The sequence below is a fragment of the Mus pahari genome, chromosome 5 (assembly GCF_900095145.1).
Source record: "Mus pahari chromosome 5, PAHARI_EIJ_v1.1, whole genome shotgun sequence".
NCBI lineage: Eukaryota > Metazoa > Chordata > Mammalia > Rodentia > Muridae > Mus > Mus pahari.
Window position 1 is genome coordinate 41,577,092 of NC_034594.1, and position 26,041 is coordinate 41,603,132.

Genomic DNA, 26,041 nt, shown 5'->3' on the forward strand with positions numbered 1-26,041 from the left:
TCCAGCCCTAATAATCAGTTGTATTGCCAAAAAGTATAAATTTGTCCTAGGAGTTTCAAAGGATGGACAAGCATAGTCTGACAAAGAAATGTATAATATAAGAACAAGATCATTTTACAAAATAAATCACACAGAAGTGGGTAGTTAAATGTTGAGAAAACATAACTCTTCATCTTTCCAGCAAACACACTTCAGAGCCAACAAAACAAGAGTTTATGCTAAACCACACCTTGCCTAAAATGTGCACATAACACAAAGTAAAAATAGATGCCTCAGTGGGTTCTATAGACTCTTCTTGTCTGCCATTACAGCTCTTAGGAGGCAGAAGCAGGAAGATCATAGGCTTGTCATCAGCCTGGGCCATATAACAAGACTTTGTTTTGAAAACAAAAAAGGCCAATGCCATTCATGATCAGTTCATACTATGTAATGAAATAAGTAAGAAGAAATACATATAACCTTAATTAAGGTGATCATGTGACCCTAGTTGGCAATTTCAGACATTTGCATGCATGCTGTTTTTATTCAAAAAAGTTTGAGATTCTCTGAGTTAAGAAAATGTTTTATAAAGTGAAATGAAAAAAAACAAATATACTATGGAACAATCAGAAATTTAAGATCTCAAAGAATTGTNTAATATGTTTTAGCACATAGGAATCAGACAGGGACTGTAAGGGAAACATGCGTGGTGAATTTTATGCCTTACCAGAGCATTTGAAAACATAAAACATCATAGTCATGACTATGATTATATTTAAATCTTCATTTTACATTGCCTACTAAGCAGGAATTCCTAGTGAAGGAATGTGAAAAACTGTTTCAAGCATATCCTAAGAAGTTATTATATTTTAGTTTAGTATGATATTCTGAGGACATCACTTTGGTCTGAAGAGCTCTTGACTCTGAAAGTCTTTCTTTCTTGTAAGAATATTTGTTCATGCTGAGGCCATGAGTGTGACAGATGAGCAGCTGGTGTGGAAGGAAATTTGGTGATATTCTGAAGTCAGTACAGCAGGCTGGCTCAGATACTTAAGACAGTACACTAAGAAAGGTAATATTCGGAGCATGGGTGAATTTCAAAATTGGTTAAGTACCCGCTGAGGTGCAATTATTGTAAAGGATGCTTAGGAATCAAGTTTTGTTTATTCTGTTTGTATTGATGCTTATGGAAGAGTTTAAGTAGCCCAAAAGCGTATCACCAACCCTAGGTGAATTTTATTTTCTAAATGATTTTTGCTGCATACATGCATTTATTTATTGGTTTGATTAATTATTTGTTTGAGACCTTACTTATTCTCAGAGTCTGCTTGAGAAGAGAAAGAGGTCACAGGAGTGATTGTCCTCAGATGCTAAGGTGGGGTGTGTGTGTGTGTGTGGGGGTGGTCTGTGGTTATGGCACGCATCTCTGCACTTTCCCTAGGACAGATCCCTGCCTGGCTCCAATGCGCTGAAACCTTGCTTGGAGGATAATCACAGCCTCTTTCTCCTTTTGCTGTAGTGCAAGAGTGTTTCTTTTTTCTTTTTTTTTCAATTTTTATTAGGTATTTACTTCATTTACATTTTAAATGCTATCCCCAAAGTCCCCTATACCCTCCCCATCTGCTCCCCTACCCACCCACTCCCCCTTCTTGGCCCTGGTGTTCCCCTGTACTGGGGCATATACAGTTTGCAAGACCAAGGGGCCTCTCTTCCCAATGATGGCTGACTAGACCATCTTCTGCTACATATGCAGCTAGAGACACAAGCTCTGTGGGTGCTGGTTAGTTCATATTGTTGTTCCACCTATAGGGATGTAGACCCCTTCAGTTCCTTGGGTACTTTCTGCTTGTGGACGTTGTACATCGTGGTGCGCACTAGGCTCCGCACCACGATGTACAACGTCCACAAGCAGCTTCAATGAGTTAGAAAGAGCAATTTGCAAATTCATCTGGAATAACAAAAAACCTAGGATAGCAAAAACTCTTCTCAATGATAGAAGAATCTCTGGGGGAATCACTATGTCTGACCCAAAACTGTACTACAGAGCAACTGTGATTAAAAACTGCATGGTACTGGTATAGTGACAGACAGGTAGACCAATGGAATAGAATTGAAGACCCAGAAATGAACCCACACACCTATGGTCACTTGATCTTTGACAAGGGAGCTAAAACCATCCAGTGGAAAAAAGATAGCATTTTCAACAAATGGTCCTGGCACAACTGGCAGTTATCATGTAGAAGAATGAGAATTGATACATTCTTATCTCCTTGTACTAAGGTCAAGTCTAAGTGGATCAAAGAACTCCACATAAAACCAGAGACACTGAAACATATAGAGGAGAAAGTGGATAAAAGCCTCGAAGATATGGGCACAGGGGAAAAAATTCCTGAATAGAACTGTAAAGGCTTGTGCTGTAAGATTGAGAATTGACAAATGGGACCTCATAAAATTGCAAATCTTCTGTTAGGCAAAAGACACTGTCAATAAGACAAAAAGGCCACCAACAGATTGGGAAAGGAACTTTACCAATCCTAAATCAGATAGGGGACTAATATCCATTATATATAAAGAACTCAAGAAGACGAACTCCAGAAAACCAAATAACCCCATTAAAAAATGGGGGACAGAACTAAACAAAGAATCCTCAACTGAGGAATATCAAATGGCTGAGAAACACCTGAAAAAATGTTCATCGTCCTTAATCATCAGGGAAATGCAAATCAAAACAACCTTAAGATTCCACCTCACACCAGTCAGAATGGCTAAGATCAAAAATTCAGGTGACAGCAGATGCTGGCAAGGATGTGGAGAAAAAGGAACACTCCTCCACTTTTGGTGGGACTGCAAGCTTGTAAAACCACTCTGGAAATCAGTCTGGCGGTTCCTCAGAAAATTGGACATACTACTACCGGAGGATCCAGCAATACCTCTCCTGGGCATATATCCAGAAGATGTTCCAACTGGTAATAAGAAAACATGCTCCACTATGTTCATAGCAGCCTTATTTATAATAGCCAGAAGCTGGAAAGAACCGCAAGAGTGTTTCTAAATCTGCTGTGTGCAGAGCCATTCCAAGTGCCATTCATGCAGGGCTGGCTCTGCAAGCTCACTAGCTCCTGAGGCTTCATACCGAGTCGCCAGTGGATCTGTGTTCATCTCAATCTAGCAAGCCATTTCTTTCTAACCAACAATTCACCTTTGATACCATTAGGTATTCTCTTGGTCTCCTAAAACCCCCTTCCTTTTCTCATTTATTTTTGTTTGTTTGCTGTTTGGTTTTGCATTTCTCATAGGCAAGATTATCTTTATTTTGCCATTTCTGGTGAATCATTCTCAGTTTATTCCTAAAAGCATGTAAGAAAGATTTGAAGTTGAGAGTGTAGCTCAGTGATGGAACAAGGCCCAATTTTCAGTATCCAATGGTTAGAAGGAAAGAGGGAGGATGGAAAACAAGAGAGGGATGGGAGGTGGAAGAGATAGAGAAGGGGAAGAGGAAGAAACGAAGGGAGGGAGGGAGGGTGGGAGGAAGAGAAAGAGGAAGGAAAGAAGGAAACAAGGAAGGAAATAAATAAAATTATTCTTAAAAATTCAGGGGTTTTTTGGTCATTGGGAGAACTAACATATACATATGTTAGTTGCACTTGCAATTTTTATAAGTTATCTTTGGCCTAAACTCTTCAGTAATTAATTATGATACTGTTAATTGTCAACTTGACAAATCCAGAATCACCTTGGAGATGGGCCTCTGAGCATGGCTGGGGGTGATGGGTATGCTGATTCTCTTAAGTGAGATGATAAGACTTGCCCACTATGAGTAGCACCATTCCCTACATAGCAGACTATGTAAGAGTAGAGAGAGCCAGCTGAGCATACATGTATCCATCCATTGCCTTCTGCTTCTCTCTTGTGGATGCAATGTAATAAAATGTGTCAGAACCTGCTGCTGTGACTTCAAACACAGTGATGGAATATATTCTTGAGGCAACCATTAATCGAGCAGCGAGGCATTTGGGGTAAAGAGTAAGGTAAATAAAGTGTAAGCTTTTTCCTCACATTCATAGGTAAGAGAAAGGGTAGATCACAAAGAATTTCATAATGGTAAAGCTAAACTGCAATGCAATGTATATTGGGGTTTGAAACTGTTATATGATCACAGAGAAGGCAGCCACAAAAAAAATAAATAAAATTAAAATAAAAATAGCACCATAGCTGGGACAATAGAGCAGACCTTCTTTATCATCCAATATTTCTAGGCACTTGCAACAAAGTCATTAAATTCAATTATAAAGTACAACTTAACTGTGCAGCAAATTAAAAGAGATTTTTTTTAAAATTTAAGATCTTAATCCCATCAATAATACATGATATTTCTGCTAACTAGAGAGCAATGTAAGACTCAGCGAAATTTTTATTTGAAATCTAAGGGATTTTCTAAGCCATCAGAGTGTTTCTGTATGGTTTCTCTAAAGTTGGCAGGATGTAGTTGAGAGGCTTAGAGCAAAGCTTCCTGGAAAAAAATAATAATAATAGATATCTGAGTCAAGCAAGTGAACGTGGATTATAAAATACATTTCTGAAGATTTTTTTTCTGTAAACCATGTCGAGAATGTAATTTACCTGTAAACTATAATTTTAGTACTTTGCAAAGCTCTATTCAGAATAGATCTGAATATAGATGTAGATATAGGTAGAAAGGTTGATTATATGTCATCTAATTATATTATCCCATGTGTTACATGTGTATTGTGCTGTTAGAACATAATCAAAGACATAGCAAACAAAATAAGCTCTAATAATAATTAATTATAATTAAATAAAGAAGCCAACCAGGGTGACCACGGTCAACTTATTATGCCTCACACATTGTCATGGGTTTAAGGATCCTAACTAGACTGTCTACCAGAGAGTGTGTTTTCACAGTGTACACCCTCCACACATGCTTTCTTAACTTTTTCTAATTAACAGTTATATCCAGACTTCATTAATCCGGACTCAGTTAGCCAGATTGCATATGATGATGGTTTGACTTAAGCCTTTTCGGTGTTACAGCATTGTGAAGGCAGTAGACATCCAGCCACAGCTCCCAGTGGACTATTCTTCCCCAGCATCAGCAGTCAGTACTCTGCAGTGCTCTGTGTTGTTAAGTTATGATGTTCAGTAGGTTCAGAATATTCACCACCAGACGTTCAACTTACTGCAGTTTTGACATGTGCTAGGTTGATCAGGATGTAAACTTATAGTAAGTCAAGGAATATAGTTAATTTATCATTGCTTCAATCATTACACCAGAAAGGGGAGAGAGAGAGAGAGAAGAATCAAGAAAGAATAAGATCTGTTCCCCAGGGCAAAGCACATGGTGGACACTCAGGAAATGATCTAGAGGATGGAGTCCTCAGCTGATCTCCAGTTCCATTGTCACTTCCCAGTATCCCAAGTAGTATGAGGTGAGAGCTGGAGATGCACAATGCGGCCTTCAAGAAAGATCTGCTCCTCAATGTGGGAAAAAAAAAATCTATTCAGTGAGTTCCATTAAGGCAAGTTAAAGGATTAATATATTTTAGAAAGATCTGCAGCCAAGAGATTCAAACCAAAAGCATTTACCGCTTTACTCTCTGTCAAGCAGAAAATTCAATTAACCGCCCCACACCTGGTCCCCTGAGCATTCTGGCCAACTCAGGCTGTGTAGTATTTATTAAAAGTATCTGTGCTCTGCCTAAGGTTCTAAGTAAAGCTGTGAAGGAGATGAAAGAAGCTGTGTGTACACTTTCAGGAGGGACTGACTGGTTGTGTGGGCATGTGAAGCCTGCCTAAGTGTCTCTCTTACTGCTACCTGCATCAGACCTTCGTGATGGCTGCTGTCCCTGGTGACAACTGGTACATGCTTAAAATAGTTTTTGTCATGTTTAAGTTGATTTAGTCTTCCCCCTCTGAGTTTGATGCTATTATAGTTCTTACTTACAGAGGAGAGAGGCTACATGATTTGCTCATGGACACAAAATTAGAAGGGAGCTTGGATTCCATACTGTCTGACCACCCCACCCCCCCATCCTGTCTCTCCATTTCTGAAGCAGCGGGGGTTTGCATATGTGTTGGCAGCTGTGGTCATCTCTGCAGAAAGCTGGGCTTCAGTGGCACTGCATGGGTGAGGATAGTGCCTCCCATGAAGATCTTAAAGCAGAAATATAAATGTAAATTTTGCTCATTAAAACCATAATTAATTTATTGAAAGTGAATTGTTATTATTTCAGGGACGAATGCATATCAGAATATGCTGATTATTTTAATGAACCAAGAGCCTCTTCTGGGATCCTTCCAGGGCATTATTTGCAAGCAGGTCACTGCAGATTTTCTGAGGGGGGAATAAAAGGATTGCTGCTCATTTTCAAGTTTTGCTTTATTAAAAATGCAAAGAGAAATACGTGCTGTATAATGTATTTGGAGGGAGGCTAAGTAGACATCTTTGTTTAGGAAATGGCCTGACAGCCTCTCTTAAACCCACAATTCTCCCCCCAGAGTTGTGGTTTCTGGCATCACAGACATGAGCATCAGAGGTAGCTTGCATAGCTGTGACACCCATGGCCTCACTGGAACTGTTAGGATGACCATGGGGTAGTCATTCAGTCCTTTCCTCATACCTCATTTTCAAAATCAGTTATGCTGGTCTTGAGGAAAGGTATACTCTGGGCCAATTCCTTCCACGGGCTTTGCCTCCCTGCCGTTTAGTTGGCCTCCTGTGTTTCTTTCTGCTTGTATTCCCCTCCATATTTTGGAACTACATCTCCAGTCTCTTCTTGATCTGTTGTATCCAACTCATCTTCCCTCAGTTCCCATTACCACCTTCCAGGCACTGTACTATAGACATTCTATAAAGGGATAAAGTAAATGACACCTCTGCTTATATGGTAAGTAAGAAAGAGAAGTCAAGTATAAATACATAATGTGAGCCACGTGATTGGAAGCAATGGGACTTGGCATGGTGTCTGCTACAAAGAGACTCAGATTCGCTCTCAGTATGACAGTCACAAAAGGGGCAGAAACAACAGCAAGTACTCATCAAGCCTGGGCCAAGAAGGCTATACAACTGGAGCTTAATAATTAAGTAAAACAAGACTGCTAACTGAAGTCACAGAGGAGACAAGTGGCTGTGTACCTCATAGCAAGGGCTTAGATCTTATGTAAGTGATGGAGGAAGAGTGGAAGTTTCTTAAGCATAGCAGTACTTAATAAGAGATCCACTCAAGCTGCTATTTAAACCATGGATGCTCCTTGAATTGAGAGAGCTAACCACACATCTCTTCCCTTTAAAATGTGTGTGTCTTTACTGATATTAGGTCTGACCTAAATGAGCTCTAAACCTCAGGTAGGAATTAGAGAGGTGAAGGGAAGGAAGGGATGTTTACCTACATCTTAAAATCCAGACCTTTGCAGTACCATGCTAATAACCACAATAAACAATGTCAGGCCTTCCTTCACCCAACACTTGACAGACACATTTGCAATTTAGAATTCCAGGAAGAGGTGAACCCACCCTTTTCCAGTAGGAAGAGATGTCCTGTGTTAGATACAACAAAATCTTACCAAGGTCCACATCATAGACTAAGGATTAAGGAAGCGACTTGTTGAGGATTTGATTTGTGCTGAAATGGGAATTCGCACATCCCCTGCAGGTCCCTCCCTGCCAACAGTTAGGTTTTTTTAGTGGTCAGTAAAGAGCCAGCAGCCTAGGGTTAGGCAGGGGGACAGAGGCATAACTTTTAGGATTCCCCATCAAGTAACACAGGAGAGGGAGAGAAGGGATTCTGCCATAAGAGGAGTGTATGATGGACCATGGGAGGGCTGCCCAGAAGGAAACAGGGCAGCAAAGATAAAATAAAGATTTAGAAAGTGTTAACTCAGGAATACCAGAGGGGAGTCTGTACTAGTGTAGGAGGTTTGGAGTGCCCAACCATTGAGGTAGTTAAGGCAAATAAAATAAAAAGTTTGAGTATGCGTGCCTTTCATTGGTGAATCCAAAACTCTTGGGCAGGTGCAGAGCCATGCGTGCCTACCGGGAGCATGGCTTAGAGGGGCCCTTTAAATATGTATAGCAACAGCAGCTGAGTAAATGAACCCTAGATGGGCAGAACTGAGAACCAGCAGTCGAAGTATCTACCTAGCACACCATCACTAGGACTTGTATATAAAACAGAAATTATATCTCCTGTACAGATATCCACCATGTCCATCAAAATACCAACATACCCTTACTGTAATTCTCAGTACGATATGCATGTACTATAAGATCATTCACAAAGCCTCCTTTATGCCCTATACATTCCAGTGTACTTGAATCTTTTTCCTTCAGTCACTGGAAATGAATGGGCTCGTTCCTTGTTTCCTAATTGCTAGTCAGCTCTCTGATAGAAGTGCTGTGGGCAGCAGGCGTTGTCTGGGTTAGCTTGTTAGACTGTCTCTGGTGGGGGACACTGGTGATGTAAGGGGCTGTTGGCTTTCTCGGTGACCTGACCTCAGTATGTGCATGTGTCACCAGGAAGGAAATCCAATGGTAGGGCTTATAGGGCTTCTCCCTTTAAGCTTAGACTGCTCTTAACAGAGACTGTCGTTATCCTGTCAGAAGTAGTTTATGAACTGGATGGTATACCCACTTCTTCTCCCATTTGACACTTAAGCGTTCCCTATCCTCTCCAGCTAGGCGAGCACAATTGCTAACGCAGTAAACACTCGACAAGGACTAGGTTCAGCAAAACGGGTTAGCGTACCACATGTTTATGGAGTGTTCCAGTATGGTCTCTCAAGGACAAAAATTTTCTCACCTATTTAAAATCTCCTGTATAAATAGGAAAAGATGATATACCCTGTTTCGTTTCACACTTCCCACAGAGCAGGAAGACTGGCTTTTCTTTTCTTTGTTTTTGTTCCTTTTTTTTTTTTTTTAATTATTGGTTATTTTATTTACTTACATATTGAATGTTATCCCCCTTCCCAGTTTCCCCTCCACAAGCTCCCCCCACCCTCTCCCCCTCCCCCTGCCTCGATGAGGGTGCTCCCCAACCTGCCCAGCCACTCCTGCCTCAGCCCCTAGCATTCCCTTTCCTGGGGTCATCAAGCCTCCACAGGACCAAGGGGCTCGCGTCCCAGTGATTCCCAATAAGGGCACACATCTGCTACATATCTAGCTGGATGCTTGGGTCCCCCCATGTGTATTCTTTGGTTGGGAGTTTAGTCCTTGTGAGCTTTGGAGGCGTCCAGTTGGTTGATATTGTTCTTCCTATGGGGTTGCAAGCCCCTTCAGCTCCTACAGTTCTTGCCCTAACTTCTCCATTGGGGTCCCCAAGCTCAGTCTGATGTTTGGCTGGGTACATCCTCATATGTATTGGTCAGGCTCCGACAGAGCCTCTCAGGGGACAGCTATACCAGTCTCCTGTCAGTAAGCACTTCCTGGCATCAGCAATAGTGTCTGGGTTTGGTGTCTGCAGATAGGATGGATCCCTAAGTGGAGCAGTCTCTGGATGGCCTTTCCTTCAGTCTCTGCTCTACTCTTTGCCCCTGCATTTCCTTTTGACAGGAGGAATTCTGGATTAATATTTTTGAGGTGGGTGGTCCTATCCTTCAAACGGGGGCCATGACTATCCACTGGATATGCTCTCCACAGTTTTTCTCTCCCCTTTGTTGGGTATTTCACCTAATGTCCTCCCTGTTGGGTCCTGGTAAATTCTTGGGTCTCTGACATCTGGGGCTTTCTAGTGGCTGCCACCAGCCCCCCTCCCCAACTGCTACACACCTACTTTCAAATCCCTGACCCTCTGTACTTCTCCCCCATCTCTTCCCATATCTGAACTGCCCCCCCTTTCCCTCCCCCTCCTTTCTCCTTCCCAGATCCCTCTCCCCCTCTACTTCCCAGAGATTACTTTCTTGCCTTTTCTGAGAAGGACTGTAGCATCCACACTTTGGTGTGGTCTTCTTTCTTCTTGGGTTTCATATGGTCTTTGATTGAATCATGGGTATTCTGAGTTTTTTGACTAATATCCACTTATCAGTGAGTACATACCATGTGTGTTCTTTTGTGACTGGGTTACCTCAAGCAGGATATTTTCAAGTTCCATCCATTTGCCTGCGAATTTCATGAAGTCATTGTTTTTAATAGCTGAGTAGTACTCCATTGTGTAAATGTACCACATTTTTTATACCCATTCCTCTATTGAGGAACATCTGGGTTGTTTCCAGCTTCTGGATATTATAAATAAAGCTGCCATGAACATAGTGGAGTACGGGTCCTTGTTATATGTTGGAGCATCTTTTGGGTATGTGCCCAGGAGTGGTATAGCTGGGTCCCTGAGGTGTCCTTCACCTGTGAACTGGGTGCAAATGTCAGATATTGAGAGTCTGGATCTCTACCCACTTGGCTACTGGCAAGTTGTATATCTGAAGCAGGCTTGCAAGCCCGTATGCTACCTCACAGCACAGGAAACAGAAGAGCATATGCTGGGTAGATGACTACATTCTCATGCTTCAGCACATTTTCACATGAGTAAGCATTTAACAACAAAGGTCAGAACATGGCCATGAGAGCGCCCACCAGGTGTGAAATTCCAGGTGACAAAATAGAAGGAAAGGGAGGCTCACAGAGAAAGGAAAGGATATGAAGCTAGTTTCCTCTTATTCTCTGTAATTTTCCTGTTTCCTCTCCAGGAAGTTTGTGTAGACCTCAGTATCCAGGGCAGTCCACATGAGAGGTTTATCTTCACTCTTTTCCATATGATGGCATACCACCATGTCAAAGGTCTCTCATTTGTTTTTCAAATAGAACCCTTGGCTGTTCCTAGGACTAAAAAGTGCTATGCCACAGAAAAATGTAATATAAAAGAAAAGAAACACCTTATTATTCCTGCTGCTTCTCAGAGTGCTACAAATAGAGGCCACACACAAATGGGGGAAAGTATGAAGAATAGAGACCATTTCTTGCCACACACAAATGTCAATGACAATAAGAATAAACCACATCAACGAGTTATGAATTTTCTTCAACCAGCTGAGCTTGCTCAAGGGCAGGTTCTTATAGCTCTTTCTTCTGTGTTGCTTTGGCCAGCAGCCTGGGAGCATCTTTTAATGTCATCAGTGCTTAATGATACCATTTGTGGGGGTACTATCTATAGGATTTCTATAAGGGAAGCATGCATTATTAGAGAATGTTATAAGAAGACTGCAGGCAGTTTCTCTCTACCCCCATCCCTCTTTGGGGCTAATTTTCCAAGGAAAGCTAAAGATGTTTACTAAGCATTTCTGGGAAATTTATCCACATTATGAGAATACAAATTACAGGAACTCAATGCATTAGCAATGGCGAAAGTTTAATGGGTCTGGGAAAGGTATAAATTTAGGGAAAATGTAAATTGCTTAACGGGAGAGCCATCACTGTGTGGCAGTTCTCCTGAGGTTGTAGTATTTAGTACCCATATGAAGGAGTAAAGAATCTTGCCATTTGACATTGAAAAAAAAAAAGATAACTGTTAGAAATTGTCTGTGACTATCAATCATGATTGTAGAATATGCAATCGGCTCTATCAAATAGATAACAACATTCCCCATGGGAAATTTGGCTGGGCCATCTAGGATATAGAAATCCTTTCTGTTATCTCAGCTGGGCAAAGAACCAGTTAAACAACCTAGACCCTTGTGAGTTAGAGTGTTTTCAGGTCATGTCTGACTTGACCAGCTTCTCAAACGTTTGTTTTGCCTGGTTTCATGACCATTTCACAATTGGGAGGGTTAGGTATATTTCCTCACCTTTTGAGCTTTAGGAACACTGAGATATTTCAAGAATAATATCTGGAGCTGACAACATGTGGCATTCAGGGTAAAAGCATGAGAACCTGAGCTTGAATCCCTAGAGTGTCGTGAAGTCAGACATGGTCATGCACACACCTGCAACCCCACCTTTGTGGGGAACAAAGACAAGAGGACAGCCGATGCTTGCTGGTCACTAGGCTAGCTCCAGGCTCAGCAAAGGGCTCTTTCAAATGAAGAAAGACCCACAGTGATAGAGAAGAACCCCCTGCCATCCTCTGGCCTCTCCACATGTATGTACATGCACATATGCACATAGGCCCCCTCCCTCCCTGCGTCCCTCTCAAATGGTATCCACAGACTAGATTCTGCAAAGCAGGAAGAACTCAATGTGTTGTTTGTGTGTGCAAAGGGAAACCGTGTTAAAAGGATCTGTGTATGAGAGTCTGTTAACTATGTTAATTAATTTGCATTTGAGTATTATAGAAACATTAGGTGGCTTTACAGAAATTTATTTATTTATTTGTTTATTATAAGAAGAGTAATCAATTATCCCATCAATCAAGGTATTCTACAATATTGGGTCTGGTTTAGGCTAGCAAGAAAAATGAATGGTACGAAAGGAGATCATTTGGAAAATAATTATAGAGGCCCTGGGAGGACTGAGCAAGCAGTGAAAACGTAATGCCATTAAAGCACCTTTGTGCAGAAGATAAAACATTGATCACAAAGTCTGTATTTGCTGGTCAGTATAATAATAATTTTAATAATAATAATAATCAAAAGCTGCAATTCTTGACCAGGTTATAGCTTGCAGCTTTGAAACCATATTGATAAGGGAAAGCTGAAGAAAGCTGGCCTGTTCTCTGGAAGAAAGGATAATTGTAGCGACCTAATTGCGGCCTCCATTGTGAGAGCAGAATGATACCAAGCAAATTATCCCCACTGTCAAAAGAGAGAGCAGTGCAGCAGGTACTTTATGGTTTCTTTTCATGGCACTACTGCTTGCCCACGTCCCTCCCCTGCAACCCTTTCCTGACCTCTAGTTCTGTCACCCCTGTAGGTAGCAAGCCAGCTTCTCTCCTCCCTACTCCTCTCCAGTCATTTGTTTACCCTCACACAATAGCAGCCAAGAAAATGTCATCCCTAAACTCCTTTGCAGTGGTCAGAAGGTCAAACCTGCACCTCAGGACATTAAGCAGGGATAGTCCTATGAAGGCATAGAAGAGCAAGTATGAATGAGGGGTATCTTTCAGCGGTGTTTTAGCTGAAGTCATAAAAGGCAAACAGGAGACACAGAAAAGAAAAAAAAGCAGGGACTCAGATCACAATGTATTCATATCACTATTATATAAAGCTCTTTGAAAAATCAAAAGGGAAAATGCCCAGTAATCTGATGGAAAAATCAGCTAACGATATGGACAACTCACGGAAGAGGAAATGAAAATGGCCCCTAAATATATGAAAAGATACTCAGCATCACATAATAAGAGTCAGGCTAATTAAAACCTCATGGAAACGTGACTTCTCACCTGGCTTATCCAATTTCACAGAGTTCGACAATGCGCTCTGATGACGAGCCCAGAGAAACAGCTGTCCTCTTACAATGCAGGTGCCAATGCAAAGCAGAGTACTGTGGAAGGAAACTTATGCCATCTAGAAAAAAGTATATGTGTGTCATGCAGCAGTCCTTCTGTGAACTCATCCCAGAGCTGTGGTAGGAAGCACAGACTGGCTTCTGCACAGGATTTTCCCTCGTGGCATCCTTTGCTCTCGGGCAGACTTATTGTCGTGGCGCTTGACCTTAGTGCTCGGCAAATATTGCATTTTTATTTTGCAAACTGAAGTTTTGAGGCAACCCGGGTAGAGCAAGGGTGCTGGTAGCATTCGTCTAACAGTTCTGTGGCCATTAGCATTTTTAGCAAAGAGGATTCTTAGAAAAAAATGCTACTGTACATACAGTAGACTACATCACTGTATAAACATAACTTTTATATGCACCGGAACGCAAGAGACTTCATGAGTCACTTTATGATGTTGTTGGTTTTTTTTTTTTTTTTTTTTTACTGCTGTGGTCAGAAAATGAACCCACAATATCCTGAGGTATGTCTGTACTAGCAAAAACACTACAGATACCCACATAACCAAGAATGTATGACTCGTTAAATAAGCAAAAGCATAGTCACATGGTAGACTATTAAGAAGTTTTTGTTTTAAAGAAACAAATTTCCCTTGGCTCCTATGAAATACTCTTCTGAATATCTATGTAAAAAAGCAAAGTGTAGAAACACATTGTATCCCAACTTTTGTATAACACAGGAGGGATATAAACATAAAAACACAACTGCTTAAAGCACAAGTGTAGTCAGTTACACCATTCTGGATAGATAATGACAGATGCAAAATTTATTTTGTTCTGTTTCAGTTTAGAAAGATAATACATGTAAGGCTGGGAAGATGGCTCAGTGGGCAAAGTGCTGACTGTGCAAACATGAGGACCTGAGTTCGGATCCCCTGCACCCAAGTGAAAGCCTGGCCTGGCAGCGTGCATCTGTATCCTCAGCTCTGTCATGGCAAGGGGCAGGGCCATAGAAGCAGGCTGATCTCTGGAGCTCAGTATTCTACCAGTCTAAATAGTCAATGAGCTCCAGGCTCAGCAAGAGATCAGGTCTCAGAAAATAAGTGAATGGGGCAGGGAGGAGTATGCCTTTAGTGCCAGCACTTAGGAGCCAGAGGCAGGTGTTCTGAGTTCGAGATCAGTCTGGTCTACATAGTGACTTCCAGAACAGCAAGGGGTACGTGGTAAAACCTTGTCTCAGAAATGGAATATGATAAAGGATACTCAATATCATATTCTATGCACATACAAACATACATACCTATATACATACATATACACATATACTCACACTGAGTGGACATATGTATGCTTTACATATTTAACGATAAAAGTCAAAGGAAAAGAAAAAAAGATCTCCTAAAAATTAAAAGCAAGCCATATTGAATAACCTAACTGAAACAAATTGGTTGCATAACCACCTAGGAAAAGTAATTGAGTAATATTAGAAATAGTTTTGACTGTACAAAGCATGACAGGCTAACAGAAAACCTAGCCAAGATAACACCATAAGTTTTAATGGCCTAGTGGTGATTTCTGTGGCATACACCCTCAACCCAACAACATTCATAGGCTGAAACCTAATTGCTACTATGATATTAATAGGGGTGAGACTCTTGGAAGATTATGTGTAATAAGGGGGAAAACATTAATAATTAGATCCATCCCCTTAGAAGAAATGCCGAGGCTGTCCTGCCTTTTCTTTAAGTCATGGGACATAGTAAGAGGCCAGCAGTCTACATCTGCAAACAGGATCCTCCCCTGACCGTGCTAGCACCAAGATCTCCAACTAAAACCTAGAGACCTACAGGTATTACATTTCTGTTATTGATAAGCCATCCCATCTAACACTGTAATGTTAGATTGAGACAGTGACATATTATTATTTTAAACTATTTATCTATTTAGAAATGCCTATATTGTAATACAAATATAATTTTATCAATATAAAGAATCAAGATATTTTATTTTAAAAAGAATGTGTAGGTATTTATTTACAGTAAGATTTCTTCAATGTTAATTTTGGATCAGAATTATAAACTCAAATATGAAGATTTTTCAAAACTGTGTGCTTCCAGACACAGTGGAAATCCATAGGAAGATGCCTCACAAAACTAAAAATAGATCGATCATATAATCAAGTTATATCCCACTCTTGGGTCTACATTCACAGGGATCAAAATCAGCATACCACAGAAAGATACTTGCATATACATATTTATAGCAGAACTACTCACAGTACCTAAGCAATGGAACGGGCTTAGATATACATCACCAGATGAATGAATGAAGTATTCCATGTATACATGATTTATATTTACTCAGCCATATGAAATCATGTCCCTTGTAAGGAAATAGATTGAAGTGGAGATAATCATGTTAAGTAAAATAAGCCAGACTCCAAAATGTATCACATGCTCTCTCTTGTCTATATAAACTAGGCTTACTAATAATGAAACACATGTGTGCACATGTATGCATAATATATGACATGAATGTAGAAGGTAACCTATTTAGGAGGAGGAAAAGTTATAAAGGAAACTTAAAGGGAAACAAGAAAGAAGAAGAATTAAAAATTAATATCCTACCATCTCATATGGACAGTTAGATATTGTATATATAAACACATTGTGTGTGTATGTATCTCTGTGTGTGTGTGTGTGATATATATCCCGATCTCATTGAATTAAGAGTATGTCAACAAAATCTAAATCTGTTGAGTGAAAATTTCTCTTAGAGAAGAAATATATATATATATATATATATATATATATATATATATGTAGTATGCACACATGTATATGTCATGAAGGCAGAGGGGAGACTATTAGCAAGGAGGAAGGGCACAAGAAATGGGTGGTGAACAGAGACAAATGACAGGGCTATACAGGTATGAAAATGTCATTAGGGACTCGTCACTTTGTATGCTTGCTCTAGTAAAATTATAGTAATGAAGAAAAAGAAAAATAGACTTCCCAGATCCAGCCATAGCAAATGCTTGGCAGTGAGCGAGCCTGAACCCAGATTGTAGAGTCATCCACCATTCGTGGGACTGGGGCTACCTGCTTGCCAGATAGCAGCAAAGAAGCTGTCGAAAGCAGATGGGTCCAGGCATAAGAACAAAGCTGTTGATACAGACCCATCTCTGCTAACTTCGGGTAACCTGTGCAACACAGGGAGTAAAGGATGCCCAGGATCAAAACCCTAAACATGTTGTGTTTATGTATCATGGACTTAAATAAAAGTCTACAATAATTTCTCGACCCCTGGAATGGAAGAACAAAAATCTCTAATAACTTATTTGTCCCCATTAGAAGTACCTCAGTCACTAACACCTTAATCTGAAAATCAGCAATTAAAAAATAAAGAATGAATTCAGCATTTATACTGATTTACCTGCATGGGGAGAGCGTCACTAAAATCAAAAGCCTTGTTGAGGGCAAGGTTTTCTTATAGAAGAATTCAATATGATAAATATAAAGAAATAGCAGCCTTCTGAACGAACATTTTACAACTTGTCATGAAACAGTTCAATCAATTCATTAATGGTTAAATGAGAGGGTGGATGATCAGAAAACTGCCCAATGAACTTGGGTTTGCTCCCTTAACATTGCTAAAGTAAGACAACCAGACATTGCATGCAGTTTTATGTAATACAACTTAAAGTGCATTACTGGGGTGTTAATTATTCTATAACAAAAACTTCATAATTTGGCATCATAACAATACTGAGTTATCTTCAGTGTCACTGCTATCAATTTTTCACACATAGTATATCTAAATATAACTGATTTTAATATTCAACTTATATCCTATGATAGTGAATAAAGCTATAATTCCTGAAAACATCATAATATTATATATATATATATCTTCAAATAATATATAATACATTAATATAATAATAAATAATATAATATTATATATTAATTACTATAATAATAAATGATATAATATTATATATTATTTGAAGAGCATATTAAACAGGATAGCCTCCCTAGCACCATTGGGTGGTAAAGGAGAGAATAAAATATTTCAACGCAATAATCAGGAAGAGCAAGTTGTTCATAAGTCACTTATGAAGGGAAGGCCTGGGTTACCATTCAGAGGTTTAGCAGTCTCACTGTGGTACAAAACTGGAGCCACATGTTTATACCCAGGGAAGGAAGACAAGACAATAATTCAATCTAGCAAAAATAGCCTTTAGAAATAAGCTTATAGAAAACATATTTATACTACTCAAGAACTGCTGCCCCAATGCATTCTTCTTGTGTGTACATCCTCAAGAAGCCATGGGTGTCAAGTAGATTAAATATTCAGTTACTTAGTATGGTAGTTTGAATGAGAGTGGACTACAGTAGGTTCTTATGTTTGAGTGCTTGGTCCCCAGTTGGGGGAACTATTTAGGGAGAACTAGCAGGTATTGCCTTGTTGGAGGAGGGATGTCAGAAGCCACGCTATTCCTAGTCTCTCTCTCTCTCTCTCTCTCTCTCTCTCTCTCTCTCTCTCTCTCTCTCTCTCTCTCTCACACACATCTCTTGGTCTCATGAGTATTGTTTCAATATGTAAGCTCCCAACTATTGCTCTATCAAGTCTTCCTGCCTGCTACCATGCTCCCCATGGATCAAGCCTCTGAAACTCTAAACGAGCCCCCAATAAACCCTTTCTTCTATTAGCTTCTTTGCTCATGGTGTCTCATTAAAGCAGTGAAAACTACCTAAGACATTTGTGAAGGTAAGATCAAATAAGAATCAGACAGAATGAGCTTTTACAATGTAGGCTTGGTTCAGCTGCAGCAATGGAGGGACAGCGTAAAGCCAGTCATGTCAAGGGACACTTAGCTTTTCTCACCTGCTTCTTTAACAGTAGGATTCTTCCAGTGGAAGAAAGGAGATGCAGAAGTGCTATAGATGTGGCTGTGGTGAGGGGTGAGCACACAGAGCATGCTGTTTGCTCATAGTTGAGTGTGTCTCTCAAGACTTCATGTGTTGGGCATCTGTTCCTCGGCATGATAGCATGGTATGACAGATCCCTATGGGAATAAGTCCCTAAGTAAAATGGGGTCGTGGCCTTAGAAAAAATTGTGGAACCCCAGGCTTTCTGGCCTCCCATTTCTGTATGTAGTCTCTCTGGCACATGCTCCTACCACCCATGCACCCAAGGGACCCTACCTCAAAACCGGTGATATGCACTCAGATGTAGAGCACCTCAACCCAGTGCTCTGTAGGCCTCTCTTCTCTACTGACAGAAAATGAGCTAACAAGGACAACTTCTGTATTACTTACAAATACAGATGCTCTATAAGAATGTTTTATCTGAGGCTCTGTTTTCTAAAATGTCTGTATCTTTGTTTCATTTTATAATAAAAAGTAATAAAAGGTTAAAAATAAAATTAAGAATATTTAAGTTCACCAACATTTTTTTTAAATGTTGAAGCACATATGTTAGAGAAATTTTATTTGCCCACAACCTTTCATTTTGTAGAGAGCAATAACTCAGAAAAGTAAGTTTTCACATCGCGTTTGTCGCCAAATATTGAGTAAATACTGTGCAGTATCTTTGCCCATTCATATGTGTCCCTCCCTTTAATTAAAGCACCTCACACAACTTCCATAATTTATATCAAGTTTCCTCAAAACTCAGGCTACATGGTCCTGCCCATATAATTCTTCCCTTCTCCCCTAGAAATGACAGGGTTTTGCCCCATGTATACACAGTAGCTTTCTTTGCTACTGAATCATAGTCACTTACCCTACATCTCCCCTGTAGGTGAAGCAGGGACCACATTTGGCTCTTTTCTTCTTTCTAATGCATAGTATAGCCACAACAGATACTGAATGCATAAACAGACCAGAATTAGATGAAAAGAAACCCTTCAGACACTGAGGTGGTCTGTAACCCAGTTTAGGGGTGGAGTGTCAAGAATGAACCAATAGATGGTGTTCATTCTGTTTTGCTTTTACAGTCTTATTCCAACATGTGGAAATAGGGTGATGTCCTCCAGTGAGAACAAAGGGCACACTAGAGTATAAACACAACACATGGAAACAGACTGGTTTGTTCAATCCACCCACCACTCCTCTACAAAAGGAAGCCATTTAGTAGCCATCATGAGCAAGATGCCACAAGGATTATATAATAGAAATGCTCACAAAATTTGGCCGGGTAAATGTTGTTATACTTGTTTATTCATAACCTTCAACTTTTATAATGAAACAAATGTACAGAAATCTACACAGAAATTAATGCATTAAAGAACTTTGTAACCATACGATAATTCAGATAAATGCAGAGTTTACCAAACCTACATGTTGAAGACAAGATATCTACATGGAGGCCACTGTAGGACTATGATTGACAAGTGTAGTCCTCTACTAGCGGATAGTAGAGTTCAGTCTTTGACAGATGGAGATTGAGCACTCTTGGTAGAAGTATTTGAGCTGAAGGAACCAAACACAACTTCAGCCAATACTAATTTGTCCTAATTGAGCTGACTGGGGAATCACAAAAATGTACATTTTTGCAAAAATAAATAGGGCCAGCTGGTGTAGAAAGTATTCTCTTGTTTTAAGTTTTGATGTAACTTAGTGGTTGTATATATTTTTATATTCACAGTAATTAAGTTATCATAAATACACACACACACATATATATATATATATATATATATATATATATATATATATATATACACATAACACATAAGGCAACATTAAGGTACATTTCTAGAAATAACCACATTGTGACTATTTTATATATCCTGCCAGGCAATTCCATGCAGGAATGAGTATGTAATTTACCAGTATCTCATATGCACACACATCCACTAATATCTAACTTCCTTTTAAAATAGGAATACCATTATACTGGGACTATTGAATATTGGCTGTTTTGGAAGGCTACAAAACATTTTAGGGGTGGATCTTTGCTGGAAGAAATATTTGTGTGACTAATTAAACATATTTCATGTCCTACAAATGCTTGAAATTTACATTGGAATGTATATTAAAATATCATTTTAAGCAACATATGAATATTATAAGGTCAGCTTCAATTCTATGTGTTTTCCTAAAATAACTTGCTTTCCCACTTTGCTGTTTAACTGTCCTGGGAGCTTACTTTCTATGGTCTGCAATCTGAGGGGGAGGGGGGAGGGGGAGGGGAGGGGAGGGGCATGCTATCCTTTCAGCAGATGAGCCTGCTCCTAGATGAGTTGACCTCAGTGCTTGCTTTGGTTCTGATGAGTCTAGATTTACTCCTTCACCTTCCTTCTCTTTTTCTCCCTACTTTGTCTCCATGAAATTTCCTCGTAGACAGGAGTCTACTCACAGGGAATTCAGCCCTCCCGACTGTGATTCCCCATTCTGAAGTTGGGTCTTCATAAGAATTTATCCTTAATCTCAGGGTCCTTTTGTATCCTCAGAATCTCTTTTACCAAGTAAAGTCATGCTGACTATGTTCTCTCAGACGTCCTTACTTCAGGGAAGTATGTGCCCAGCTAGAAATGTAAGCATGTATTTTTTTTTTATTTTCCTTATTTACATCTCAAATGCTATCCCGAAAGTTCCCTATACCCCGCCCGCCCCTGCTCCCCTACATACCCACTCCCACTACTTGGCCCAGGCCTTCCCCTGTGCTGGGTCATATAAAGTTTACAAGACCAAGGGGCCTCTCTTCCCAATGATGGCCGATTAGGCCATCTTCAGCTACATATGCAGCTAGAGACACGAGCTCAGGGGGTACTGGTTAGTTCATAGTGTTGTTCCACCTACAGGGTTGCAGCTCCCTTCAGCTCCTTGGGTACTTTCTCTAGCTCCTCCATTGGGGGGCCCTGTGTTCCATCCAATAGCTGACTATGAGCATCCACTTCTGTGTTTGCCAAGCACTGGCATAGCCTCACAAGAGGCCGCTATATCAGGGTCCCTTAGCCTCACAAGAGGCCGCTATATCAGGGTCCCTTCAGCAGAATCTTGCTGGCATGTGCATTAGTATCTGGGTTTGGTGGCTGATGATGGGATGGATTCATAATCCTTGTTTTAGGCTGAGTCTCGACTTCATTGCAGGCCATAGGATTGTAGCCATTTCTAATGCCACTGAAGATTAATTGTCTTCCCCATTCCTTGATCATGTGATGTTTCAATGAGAATAGTGCGTTTGTCATCCTCTCACTCAGTCATTTATTATAATCCATCAGAGATCCTCTGGTCTGACTGAGAATGCAGTAGAAAGAAAGAAGGACACTGTTGTAGCAGCCTTCTGGGGTTTTATGTTACCTTGACCAAAAAAAAAAAATAAAAATAAAAATAAAAACTAGAGTTTTCTTGGAAGAGGAAATCTTAATTAAGAAAATGCCCCCACTTGTTGGCTTGTGGGCAAACCCAGGGTCCATTTTCTTGAATGGTGTACAATATGGGAAGGGCTTATGGGTGGTCTTTGATGCTAATAAGAAAGTAAAATGAGCAAGCCAAGAAGAGGTAGCCAGTAAGCGACACTCTCCCTATGGCCTCTGCTTCAGCTCCTGCCTCCAGGTCCCTGCCTTAATTTTCCTAGATGACAGGCTATAAGCTGTTAATAAATAAATAACATAACATAACATAACATAACATAACATAACATAACATAACATAATATAACAAACAACTAACAAAAAAAATTTTTTTCTCCCTAAATTGCTTTGGGTCATGGAGTTTTATCACAGTAGTAAAACCCTAAGAAAAGTGGGTTGTGGCAACACACTGAAGTCTCTTTGAATAAACCTGACTAATGTACTTCAATAAAACTTTCTGGAGTTGTGGGATTTGTCCACATCTTCATTGTCAGAACAGAAGCCACTGGCTACATGTAGCTATTAATCACTTGAATACATGTATAAGACTAAAAAAAAAAAACTGTTTTATTTTTATTTCAATTAATTCAAATTTAAATTTATAGGGCCATGCGCAGCAAATGGTTACCACTTTAGACAGCAGATCTAAGCAATAGAAATTTGAATATTACCACTGTGGCCAAGGAAATGGAAATATAAAGGGACATCCAAGAAATGGAACAGAAAGAGGATACACTGCTATTTTCAAAGAGAGAAAAGAGAGGTTTTGATAATTTAAAGGTAGTGTGCTCAGGAGTATGGGGAAGCAAGTGGTACCATGGACTGAAAAGGGTGTTAGGCTATCCTGAAAATCAGATATTTTAACAGGTTGGGTTTCCAGTGGTAAGGAGGCCCCTGGTAGAAACAATTAGAATTTTCAAACTGCATGGGTGGAGGTGGATCAGAGCAAGACAAATGAAATATTTTTCTTTGACACTATCTTGAGAGTCTCTTCATCTTCTATGTACCCTCTTTCTAAGACTGCCTTGTCCTCCCCCACATGGAGGGACCCTGATATATGGCATAATAATGATGGTGCAGAGAAATTACTATTTCACCTACTGAGTGATTAATATGAAATTAGTTACTGCAACCCTCAGTAGTGAGGAGAAGATAGAGGAAGAATTTGGTTTTGTTTTAGCAGAGAAAAATACAAGATCCAACACTGTTTGGCACACACAGACAACTTTTTCATCTAAAACTCTCTACACTCTTAGCGAGCTTAATTAATGAGAAAACTTCAAAGAATGAGGAGATGAAATACAAAACACAGATTCCAGTGTCCTACTTTATTTTAGAAAAACCAGTCTTGGTGATTCCCCTTCCGTTAATACACAAGTGTAGTCCCATGTGGCAGCTAAGAGGTATTCATTTATCTACTAACTGATTTCTCTCAAGGCATCTCACTCATGGGGGAGAGGAAAAGAGGAAACACACAGTCCCACCCTCTGACTTTCCCCGATGCCATTTTTGCCTTATTTACAATGGAAATCCATCCCTATCCTTGTAGAACAGGAAACGTTTTCTGATAAACCATCTGTGCTATCCCTTGGGGGGGAAAAAAAAGATAAATCTTAACATACTCCCAAATTTCAGTGGAGTTATCTTCTTTATCAAAAATTATTCAAATAAGCATCCATGAATCTGAGACTAACATGCATTGACAGGGGACGGGTCCTTAATGGTTGTCCTACTGTGTGATCTTCTTTTCATCTTAACTCAGAGATCCTTAAGGACTCAAACTACATTGTCCAAAAATATAAATCCTTCCAATTATTTATATGTCAGGTACGTTTTTAGCCTAGTCAAACAGATACACAGTAATGTACCCTGACATTTACTTTCGTCTGTTTCGACCCAGAGATGCTGCTTCCTTATTTTATGCCACCTTCTAACTGTCTTATTTTGTTGCTTTTTCTTTCTCTTGCTCAATTTCTTCTCCTTTCTACTGACAAAAAAAAAAAAAAAAAAAAAAAAAAAAAAAGACCTAAAATACAAACACTAGGACAGTGTTTGTCACAAGGAAAAAAATAAGAACTTTGAAAGATCATGGCTTCTAAAGAGTTTGACAAAGGGTTTGATGTTTGGAAAATGAAAATAGCTGCCATGTTCAAAAAACAACTGTTTTTGTTTGAAAAGACGTTGCTGGGAGACTTTCTGTTTTGTTTATAAGTGATCTGGGCCTTCTGTTTGCGTCTCCAGGCAAACACAGAGCTTTTCACTGCTAGCCATAGAACTCCTATCTTTTCAGAGTCCTGGACTTCAGCTTCCAATCCATTCTTCCTTAATCATGGCTTTGGATACCTGAGTCAGGATCATCTTAATATCTCTTCCCATCCAATTTATGTCTTGTGTTCTCAAGGTTAAAAGGCTCAAGCGTCTCCTGAAAACACCCATACTACCACTGTCCAATAGAACATCCCTGTGAGCTTTATATATTAGTGAAATAGTGGTATTGAAGAGAACCAAGCTAATGCTTTCTGGATAAATTCTAAGAACTCAGGTGGGTACAGAATCTACCTAAATATATTATCTGCTGCATCCTCAGGAGTCTACATATTGTCACTGCCTAGCAGTGACATTTTGTACTATCACTTAAAGCTTTGGCTACGGAGTTCTGCCAGTAATGGAGTTTAATCCATTTATATGTGCCAATTCATCTCTGTCACAAGCCTATTAATTTCTTTATTATTTTACTCTGCCTAGCCCTTGTACAATGAAGCACAATGATCTCCATTTGTGTAACAACAACAACAACAACAACAACAACAACAAAATACTTGGAGTCTCTTATAAAGTACCCTGATTTCTACTGGTTTTAGTGACCAGACTTTTTCTATATTTCTTCATCATACTGAAATTATTTTTTTGAATTCTTTTTTGGAAGAATACACTAAAACTCTGGAGTACTAAAGGGTGAAGTCATAGTAAAGTATGACTCTGATGGGCTCTTTCCCATGCAGCCTTTTCCCAAGAAAGACTTCCATGGTGCATCTCATTTGAGGTATACTATTGCCACAAGCACAGCTGCTTTGTAGGGAGGGACTGCTATCCTTCCAATCAGTAGGAGATATGTCAAAATACCTATAGCATTGCTATCAAAGTGAAGACTCTGTGACAAATAAAGGTCATGGATTTAAAATTAATCCTCTTAGGCTGTTGGCATTTCTGCATGGTATGATCCTGAGGAAACAGGGAGTGACAGCTAAGTGGCTAGCAAGAGTTAACACAGACTCAGGAGACTACTTCATCAGATCAGCATAGGAAATTCACATTAGTTTATGCTATCTTTTTTATATTTTTCAGGATTGGAGCAAAACATCAGGAGCTAAGGGAAAAACAGACAAGAGACCTTGTTGATTATGCTGTGGCAGTGACTGGACCAGTGCACGATATGGACGATGACGAAATGGACCCCAATTATGCCAGAGTGAACCACTTTCGGGAACCATGTGCATCAGCAAATGTCTTTAGATCTCCATCTCCCCCTCGAGCTGGACCACTTGCTTACCCTCGGGATGGGCGCCCGCTGTCTCCAGACCACTTAGAGGGTCTCTATGCCAAGGTCAACAAGCCATATCATCCACCAGCCCTAGCTGACAGGTAATATAACTGAGTGAAAGATGAATGCAGTTTTAATTCAGTAAGTTTCAAATCATCTCTACTGCTGAAGCAGATAAAAACATACCCATCCCTCAATCTAGTAAAACCACAGTGACATGGTGCCCTAGACAAGTGTTGCACTTTGACCTACCAGTAAGGTATCAGTCATCAAAAATAAAACAATGGCCAGTTATCAGGTGACATGAACGGATGGTGACAGTTCAGTACATGGAACAACAGGGAACAATTTTTGCAGGAATACAGTGGTGGAGAACTGATGCAAGCTTTAAAGGAATATTGTCTTTTGTCCTAAGATCCCTATTGTAAGACACTTATTCGAGAAGATGGCATGGAACCTGGAGATGCAGAGTCAGAAAAGGGAAAATGGCTTCTGAATGAGTGTAATTGAAGTAGGACTATAGACAGTTATATAAGATAGGGCAAACTAAACTGCCTAGCTATTCACTGATGAGCAGGGGCAAAAAATGAGGTAATCTTGGTCCTAGGAGTTTGATGAAGTAGAGGAAGATAGGAGGTGACCTGTAGCTTTAGCAGCAAGGGAACGAGATATTGGGAGCATCTGTCTAAAGGAAGTAAGGACCAAGATAATTCCAACCCCACCCCTTACCAAAAGAAAAATGCCCTGACTTGGGAAAGGCTGGTCCAAAGGAGCTTCAATCCAAATGCGT

The 26,041-nt window shown here is 39.9% G+C and overlaps 1 protein-coding gene and 1 long non-coding RNA gene across 2 annotated transcripts in view; one reads left to right on the forward strand and one right to left on the reverse strand.

The window, feature by feature from the left end:
• Pard3b (par-3 family cell polarity regulator beta) overlaps positions 1–26,041 on the forward strand; it is a 976,275-nt gene that overhangs the window by 793,237 nt on the left and 156,997 nt on the right. The window contains exon 20 of the mRNA XM_021197960.2: positions 25,056–25,352. Within this exon, the coding sequence (XP_021053619.1) occupies positions 25,056–25,352 (297 nt within the window). The remainder of the gene's footprint in view (positions 1–25,055; positions 25,353–26,041) is intronic.
• LOC110321616 overlaps positions 4,768–26,041 on the reverse strand; it is a 40,882-nt gene continuing 19,608 nt past the window's right edge. The window contains exon 3 of the long non-coding RNA XR_002380537.1: positions 4,768–5,469. This is a non-coding gene — a long non-coding RNA (uncharacterized LOC110321616). The remainder of the gene's footprint in view (positions 5,470–26,041) is intronic.